Raw genomic sequence first — 9,919 nt, 5'->3', positions numbered from 1 at the left:
GGAATTGTCTAGCCTTCACACGATCATTAAATCAGCTAATTTAATTTATCAACCATATACGTGACCACAACATATTAAGAAGATATAAATAAATAAATAAATAAATACTTTCGGGTTCAAAGTGAGTAGTAAATCCGAATCCGGCATGGCAATGCGGATGGCAGCAATGTCATGATGACGTGAAACCTGACGCAATCCAAGCATGAGGGCAATGTCAGCAACCATTATGTTACACGTGGCACAAACGCGTCCATCCACGTGTCAAGATTGCAGGGGCTAAACAGATATATTTTACGAACCGATGTCACTTGACAATCAAACCCCGGAGGACATTAGCCCACTAAACAAAGAAAGCACTAAATTGAGCCAACCTATTTTGATTATGGGCGGGGCCCACACCCGAATTCGGTCACCCACGCTCATCAGTGGGAGCACTAACCTCAATGATATCGTACATCCCCCACCCAATGGCTACCAAAATGACTTCTCTCTATATCTATACACAGACAATTAATGGAATTAAATTTCATAAGTTTTGGGCCAACAATTGCAGAAGATTTGACTGAGTATTGTGTCGTGTTACCAATGTAATGAATAAATAATAGTAATTTATTATGTTTTTTTTATAATTTTACTTATAAATTAGTTTTCAGTATATTTTTATGAAATCAAAAAAAATTTTAAATTTTATTAACTCTATTTTAAAATTTAATAAATTTTTATATCTACCATAGAGATAAAAATAAGAGTAAAAAGATAAAAATATGTATAAAAAATAGATCAAAATTAATTTTCTCTTTCTATCCTATAAATATGATTAGAGAGCAGTATCATACTTTTAAATACTATTATATTGATTTTTGTAATGCTACTATATATAATTATTTTTATAACCACGAAAAGATTTCAATTGTCCCGTGGCATCTAAATCAAAACACTATAGTAGATTTTATGGTTTTTTCCCCCTCTTTATTACTTGTATCCTTTGTCAATATTCCTTTGTCCTAATTATAGGACTAATTTAACTAACTTCATGGTTCTTAATGAAATCATAATTAATACCCTTAAATTTATAAAAAATAATTGATATTTTAATTTTTATTTTATAAAAATTATTGACCAGAATAAAGTATGTTTAGGAATTATAACTTGGTGCAATTAATGAGGGTAATATTAAAAAAATTAACTATACCATCTTTGTCTTATATTTAGTACTCCTATTAGATAAGATTTTAAAACATTGCCATATAATTAAGAGCTGAGAAGTATATACTTTTACTCGTATTTTCTTGTTACATTTTTACATCATAATATATCTCTTTGTTCCTATTTATAAATTACTCCTAAGATGTTTTATAGAAATAAAAAAAATCTTAAAACACCTTGATTTTGCTTAAAAATTTAATAACTTTTTAATTTCACTCATATTGATTATAGATTAATAACATACTTTCTTTCATCAATATTAACAAAAATAAAAAAAATCATCATAAAAAATTAATGACATAATTTATAAATAAAATAAAAAAAATATTTTTTTACTCTAGTCTAAGTAGAATTGGATGGGGCCACACATTGACATTGCATAACCCCCTTAAAGCCGTTACTTGTGCAAGCCTGGACCAACATCCTCATTCTCAGTGCGTAACTTTTTTCCTCACAAAAAACTCAGGTGAAAAGACTGGAAACGGTTGGTGGAGAGAAAAACAAGCTTAAAATCCGTTTGTACCCATATTGTGATCAGTAGCCCCACTACAAGCTGACCATATTTGTATTTGTATAAGCAGGCAACATGAGAGATCAAACAATCCTTTTTGGGAGTGGGAGGAAGGTGGGTCTTCTTGCAAAGTTTCAGTAATCATGCCCACCTTTCCCTTCTCTTTCCCGCACCAATTCTCACCGGAACTTACTATTTCTCTGCAAATCCACCTCCCAAACACTTCACTCGGTGCTTCTATTCCATTGCATTACCACTCATGAATCTCTTTCCATTCATTTTCCTTTCCTTTCTGATCCATTATGGCTCTTCTGAGTCTATCATTCACATTGGTTACCAGCTTCTGTTGGCAGTTCCGGCAGAATATCATATGGGTTTCACCGGGAAAGCATATGTTTTACAGACGAATCAAACTTCACCAAATTTCAGGTTAGCTTTAGCTGTTGAAGCCATTGATGGGAAATATTCGTGCTCATTACAAATTTTTCTCGGGGATGTGAAGGTGTGGGATTCTGGCCATTACTCAAGGTTTTATACGACTGAGAAATGCTTGCTAGAGCTTACCCAAGATGGAGATTTGAGGTTGAAAGGTCCAAAAGAACAAGTGGGTTGGAGGGCTGGGACTTCTGGGCAAGGTGTGGAGGTAAAAACAAAAAAAACAAAACAAAAAAAAACAAAGAAACACTAAAATCTAGCTAATGCTAAGCCTTTATGTTGCGTTTTGTGAAGATGCATAAAGTCTAATACATTGTTTTTGTTTGCTGCTTTGCCTCAATTTGAAGCAGAGATTACAAATACTGAGGACGGGAAATCTGGTGCTTATGGATTCACTCAACAATATAAAGTGGCAGAGTTTCAATTTTCCAACGGACGTAATGCTTTGGGGGCAGAGACTTAATGTGGCAACACGCTTGACAACTTCACAAAGCAACTCAAGCTTTGTCTACTCTTTTGAAATTGAAAACAAAAAGGTTGCTCTGTGCTTGAATACTGATAAGTTGAAGTATTCTTACTGGGAATTCAAGCCTTCCATGAACAGGAATATCACTTACGTTAAGCTGGGTTCAAAGGGGTTGGATTTATTTGATGTCAAATACAAGAAAATAGCACGAATTCCATCTCCGAGGTCTCACCCAATAAGATTTTTGGCATTGAATAATGAAACAGGAAATTTGGGGCTTTATTACTATTCAGCTGAGAAGGCTAAGTTTGCAGCCTTTTTCCACGCACTAAACAGCACATGTGATCTTCCTATTGCATGTGGTCCTTATGGAATATGTACATTCTCTAATGCCTGCTCGTGTATTCAGCTTTCGACAAAGGAAAGTGGAGGAAGTTCTGAATGTACTGCGGAAATTTCTGGTGGATTCTGTAGTGGGAAACAGGCAGAGATGCTTGAACTAGAGAATGTGGGTAGCGTGCTCAAAGATGACAGTACTAGAATGGTAAATATTAGCAGAGAAGCATGTAAAAATCTGTGCTTACAAGACTGTAAATGTGCTTCTGCTTTATATTTCAGGCAAAAAAGCAACGGTGTGCAAGAATGCTATCTTTACAGACTAGTCCTGGGACTGAAGCAGGTAGATAAAGGTACAGGATTTAGTTATATGGTTAAGGTTCCCAAGGGAACAGTTGAGAATAATAGTCAGCATAATTTGAAAAAATGGGTATTCATACTTGTTGGAGCTATTGATGGACTTATCATTCTAGTTGTTGTTGGAGGAGTTGGGTACTGGGTGGTCCAAAAGAGAAGTCCTAGGTCGCATTCTGAGGCCGCCACTTCATGAGCACATGAAATTCCAGGTTTCATTTCTGAGTTTATCTGTGAAAAAAGAGGATAGAAAAATCATTTAATATACTAGTAAACACAATTTTGGTTGATTCCCACAAACTGACATTCATAGATCATCCAACTAACTGAAAACCATTGATGAAGAACAAATGTAGAGTATTTCTGAATACTCTTGTTTGATTTATAAGTTATGACAATAGGCAACGCAAATGTAAGTTTTCCTGCTTTTGTTTTGCTTTATATTTTTTGCTCCCTTTGAGAATCCTATCAATTCTGCATAAGTACTTCCTAATCCTTTTACAGTGCTAAGGGCAATCATTTAACTTATACTTCCTCTGTATTATAAAAGCATGTAGCCAAGTTTCTCTAACATGGAATGCTTTGGCTAGCATGTGGGTTTTGTTGCATCTGCGTCCATCCTTAACATTCCATTTATCGTGGAAGTATGGACTTAATATGTTGAGGTTTCTTCGTCAGTCTTAGAAGGTCAACTCAATAGCTTTTACAGTTGCTGTCCCCAAAATTGTGCCTAACTTATGTAAGTTTACCTCGAACTCAAAACATAGTTCACCAGCAGGTTCAATTAACTTTAAGAAACTGTTAGAATGAAATTAGAACTTTGTCAATTGACAGCAAGCATTTGTAGGAGCTAATATGGTTTACCCTAAGTAGCACTTTTATAGCATTTACTCCCGCTGCATATCATTGTGTCAGAGGTGGAAACATCATTTATCTGACACCGACCGCTGCAAGCATTTCAGCTTCAAACAAAAAAATAATTCTTACGAAAAACTTGTACATCTTTAGTACAGTATGAGTGAACTTTACAAAGGTGTCTACAGACAGAACCAGGCAAGAATTACAAAGGTGTCAACACAATGGTTTAAATGAGAATACATAGAATAAATGTATGACAAGCTTTTACTTCCATGCATGACATGCTACTGTGGTGTAGGACAGCATTTACAGAACCATTTAGCATGTTACACATCCATTTTAGTTCAGATTAGCAGGCAGATCAAAATTGTCTTACTCTAAAAATAAATGAAAATAATAGTTCTTATACTAGCATCTTGAGAAAGTTTAAGAGCGTGACAAACACCTTCAGTTACGGAAATAAGCTTGCTTATCTTCTCATTTAAACCAACTAAACATACTTCTGAGATACACCACAAACTGTATCCCGAGGTCATTGTTATTGTAATGCCCGCTCTGGATGTTCACAACTTCACATTCAACCAAAGAAAAAGGGTTGTCAGCTCTGACACGTTTGGAAGGGAAGAACCAAGCATGCTGAAGAACTGGGGCAATAAAGCTATGAATTACAATTGATATTATTTTAGGTGTCGTAGAAAATTTATATTCTGATTGAACTATTGTATCTTGATAATATATTCACGAAGTTGTCATTAAATTGAAGAATGTAACACTTCATCAAATGTGACTTTATTGACTTTTGTTTCCAAAGATGGGCATATTCCATCGTCATAATATCTGTAAGGCTGAATGTATGAGTAATTGGGTATGATCCTTAAAATACACCTTAAAATGCACAACTTTAATATAACAATTGACTGGCATTGAGAGCAACAAATCGTATAAATAGTCATCAATAAGAGCAGAGATAGTTTATATCCAGTGTAACTGGGTCCATTCCCATATATATCCACACATGTGCATACATTAACACGTACATCTTTTTAAAAGGTGTGCAAATTGTATGACTAGATAAAGACAAAGATAAAAAGCATGAAACAAAAGCTTTGAGCTGAGGAATGTCAAATACTTCGATTAACCATTACATTTGTAATTCACATACAAATGGGCATCCTAAATGCCTAATCTTAAGGGGGAAAATGAAATTCTCATTTGATGAGACTAGGCATTTAAAAAAAAAAAAAGATGATACAAACAAAGGCTGCAAGAAGCAAGGACAGTAGAGGTCATCATCACGTTAATTACAGCAATTTTGACACACAGGCATGAAATTCAGAACTAATATGCGTATTAATTTAAAGACCACATACTCAGCTTGAGTTAAGTTTGCTTTTATTTATCCAAATCCTGCTTGATGAAGTTGTTATTTCTTGAGAGTAAACAACTGCCTATTCATTAATTCCTAATAAAGCAGGGGACACTTTGAAACAATAAGATGCTAGTTTTGCAACTCTGAATTTGTAGAACATAGGAACTTGCAGTGCTAATAGCTCTTTTCTTCTTTTCTTTTCTTTTCTTTCTTTTTCTTTTTTAATTTCGATTGAATAAGGTTATAAATCAAACCCTCAAACATTGTGAAGGATTGGAAAACAAAATGAGATACAGACTAAAGATGTTTGCATAATATCGCTCTGAGGCCTCAAAATGTTGCCTTCCAGTGCATGTAATCATGACTCATGAGATGCAAGACACCGAATATCAGCAATTCTATACATTTGCTACACAGTTCTTTACTAAAAATTTGACATTTTTTGTTTCCTTTCACATTTCAGCACTGCATGATTGGGTCCTTCAAAAGATTCCATTCACATGTGAGGCTATATTTTGTGTGTATGTGTGTGTCAATAACTCAGTTCTTCTGCTGTCAAAAGTTATTATGTTGTGTTTGACAGAGGAATGACCCAGAAGTTTGACTCTGTAATGAAGCTGTAGATGATGACGGACAAAAGATAATTCAAACAAAATGGAAAAGCACCAATAATTCATCAAGAGAAAATTTGTTATCATGCAATGCAATCATATATATGGGATGATTGACACTAATAGCATCAGATCAGAAGCTGAATCCATGGGAATTTTTGAAGGCAACATGAGCATCATGAGTTTTTTTCTCAGTCGGTCATAACACGTGAACGCGGAAGAAAAGCCCCAAATTAATCTTTCACTGGTTGAAACTTGAAACCAATTAGAACATTTCGATAATAATTGGTCCCACGATATGATAAATGATCCCAATGGAATTTTCAATAGAGGAGCTTAACTTATTGAGAATCAGAATCCTGTATAATTGGTTTGAAGCGAAACAAGCACATAAAAAGATATATAAAGCATAGTTTCACCTTCTGATATAGTTGCAGAATGGACAGATTATAATAATGAAGACGACGACGATCAGCTCATTAAGGGCGAAAAAAGGAATTTGCTAGAGAGACACTAAATTGAAAACGAAGGATTAATGTAACACTGAATAAGCACAATTAATTCAGGTGATAGCTGTGAGATATGAACTGATATTATTGGAACGGCGAATCTCAACGACTGAACTTGAACCTTAGTTGTTGTTGGGGAGTTTTTGTGAGATGGAATAAGATTGTAAAAAATCTTAGAACTTATTTGAAAGGGAGTAAAATGTTTTGAAGTGGCCTTCTAAATCATCCACTATCATTTTCAATTCATTTTTACTTTCAATTGGGCAGTCAGATTAAAATGATATAATATAAATAATATTATTATAAATTTATCATATATTTTTTATTTTCTCTCACTTTTTTAATGTGAAATTAAAATATAATTATATATAATTCAAGTTTATTAATTTTATAACTATTTTTAAATAATAATTAAATAAATTTATTTATTTTTATTTATTTTTTAATAAAAATTTTAATAATTAAATTCTGTTTACTTTTTTTCATTTCATTCTATTTCATTACATTAATTATCATTTCTTTTTCATCTAAAAAGGATGGAATACAATAAAGTTAATTGGGGACAGAAAGTTCACCAATGATTTTTGAACATGTCAGTCTAGTTGAGTTTAGTGGGTCAAACCCATTTTCATGACATTGTGCCATAATAATTTGTTTAATTTAATTTTTTTTGCAATATTTGTTTAATTTGTTGATTTGCTAAGCAAGCGTAGTATAATTAATTTAATAAATTTAAATTTAACATATAAGTTACAATGTACAAGGTCCAAATAGCAACTCTTCATAGGATAATTAAAAACATAACAAAGCACATGTCAGAAAATTTGATAATTTAAATTTAAATGATAATTATCGTGTAAAGATATCAATGAAGCATCAATTAAGATAAAATTAGGAAACATAAATACATAATATAGATGAATTTTAATTCTCCAGGAACATTAAACTTACACCACGGAATTTTCCCATAAACTTCAACAATTGTGTTTTTCAAAAACATTACTCTCTTTATTTAAAAATGTAAAGTATTTTTAATCGAATCTCATCTCTTAATAAAGTAGTTACCTATTTTCAAACTAATCCTATCTTTCTATATTTATTTCTATTAAACACTCTATAATAAATATAAAGTCATTTTTAATAGGATACTTTTAAAAAAAGGTAATGATTATATCTTAAAAGACTTAAAATACATTATATTTTTATATATCTAATACCTTAAAAAATATTTTATATTTTTAAATGGAGGAAATAATTGATTTAATATTTTGAAGAGGAAGAGGGAAGGAGAGAAAGAGAAACATGATGTTCTAACTTTAATGGACACAGTAGCTTACTAGCTTTTATGAGCTTAATCCATCAAAACTCGGGCTCATAAGTCCCATTTTTTATTTAAAAATCTATTAAAGCCCAGTTCTTAAAAAACATAAGGAAATTTACATGCAAATCTCACACGAAAAAAAAGTAATTTATTATAAATTACTTTATGTGGTTGTTAACAAACTTGACAATAATTAATTTTTTATGTGAAACTTCACCATAATTCTCCTACAAAATATAAGATAAGTAAGTGTTAAATATTGTTACTTAATATGAGATTATTGGGATGATTCAAAAATGAAAATCTATATTATTATGGCATCAAATTTCATATCTAATTAAAAATAATAAAATAAATGGGATATAGTCATATTATAAAATCAAATCAAGCAAACAATCTATTATTTATTATATTTTATATTATGATCGATTTATTATATTTATCAATGATATACAATTATATATCAATGATAAATTCTTTATAAATTTTTAAATTTTTAACATAAATTCTTTGTGTATTAATAATAAATATCTTATATATTAATGTAAAAATTAAATAAAATTTTTTTACATTATTTCCTCGATACAAATTTTTTTTCAACTGGTGAGCCAATTTATTCAAAAATAAAAATGAAATAACTTAAAAAATTATTACACATGAAAAATATCTATAATTTAATAATAAAATAATAATAAATATTATATATTTCAATTTCTTGATACATATCTCTGATCTCTAAGGCTAATGCTCACTCCCAAACGTGAAACTAGTCAAGTCTAAAATATATAGGCTTTTTATTGTGAAAGGGACTACAAAAGTGCAGTAAGCCCAAAGAAAACTCAGTTGAAGAATCGCTTTCATCTCCAAACTTTCATGGGCTTCATGATTTAATTATTCCTCGTTTCACACTCCAATGTGACAAGTAATTTAAACTGCTAGCTCAGATCACCCCCTCTTAATTGTTTCTTTCATATAAAGGAAATTAACAAATACCAAATAAATTGAAAGGCTTTTCGAGAAGATACATGTTGGAGGGTATATAATTAATGCAGTCAATTAAGTTCTTTCAAAATATCTATGAGCGTGTATTCTCAAGATAATCTCGTAAGAGTTTGTCCTCACGAGCTGATTAGCAAGCTCGTGATTTCATAGTACTAAGATTACGATTTCAAGCAAGTTCCACACAAGTCTTCAGGTTTGATTATAATATTGCAAACCAAGTTAATCGCAAATTTAAATAATATAACACGGAATAATTAATACAAGTGCCGTTGAAACAAAGTTATATATATTAAGTAACCAGTCCATAGAATTTTAAATAGATAGTCACTGTCATCTAATTAAGACTGATCAATGAAATAGATAATTAGTTTTATTTCAAAACAATTATCTTACCATGAAGAATATTTTTTTTATAAATTAAACATGCATATCGGATATCATCACGAACAAATATTTAAAATTTGGTGAGAAGCATTAATTATTATTATCTGTCTCACGTCTCCTATGAGCATCAGAAGAAGCCAGTTGTTTGCATCAGTAGGTGCTGCTGGCAAAGTCCGACATGTGAGGAAAAGAGACAAAGCGTGGTGTTTGTACTATGTGGTAATGGAATTTTTATTTCCCATATATGCACGAGATCACTGGAAAGCTCTTGTTGTTTGCGTTTGGTAACTACAAACTCTAGCCCGTGAACCTCAATGTCACACTACTACTAAATCATCACTGATTCTCTCACAACTCTCATGTCATGTGTCAACCAAACAGAAATAGCTAGAGGGAGGGGTTGGCATGTCCCTTTTGGATTCTAGTGACTTAAAATCACCTGTCATTGGCTTAATATATATTTGGATTTGACCCCACCCCTACGCAACATGTCGTGCTCAATTATAGAATAATATCGCTTGCCCTAAACTTTAAGTTACTTGTACTGTTATTCCATA

The 9,919-nt window shown here is 31.8% G+C and overlaps 1 protein-coding gene across 2 annotated transcripts; it reads left to right on the top strand.

Annotated features, from left to right (window-relative positions):
- The first annotated feature begins 1,646 nt into the window (after window positions 1-1,646).
- LOC129290269 (putative receptor protein kinase ZmPK1) lies at window positions 1,647-5,048 on the top strand. 2 transcript variants are annotated; one of them, XM_054926993.1, is made up of 3 exons: window positions 1,647-2,360; window positions 2,503-3,162; window positions 3,237-3,450. In XM_054926993.1, the coding sequence occupies exons 1-3, from the start codon at window positions 1,977-1,979 to the stop codon at window positions 3,303-3,305; spliced, it is 1,113 nt and encodes a 370-aa protein (XP_054782968.1). In that variant the 5' UTR covers window positions 1,647-1,976; the 3' UTR covers window positions 3,306-3,450. The 2 variants fall into 2 exon arrangements, with proteins under 2 accessions (XP_054782968.1, XP_054782967.1); XM_054926992.1 differs by having other exon boundaries at window positions 2,503-5,048.
- Window positions 5,049-9,919: the final 4,871 nt, after the last annotated feature.

This window comes from Prosopis cineraria, unplaced genomic scaffold (assembly GCF_029017545.1).
Source record: "Prosopis cineraria cultivar Desert tree isolate PC_DT_omini unplaced genomic scaffold, ASM2901754v1 PC13, whole genome shotgun sequence".
NCBI classification, from domain to species: domain Eukaryota; kingdom Viridiplantae; phylum Streptophyta; class Magnoliopsida; order Fabales; family Fabaceae; genus Prosopis; species Prosopis cineraria.
This window is presented reverse-complemented; position numbering and strand designations above follow the sequence as displayed.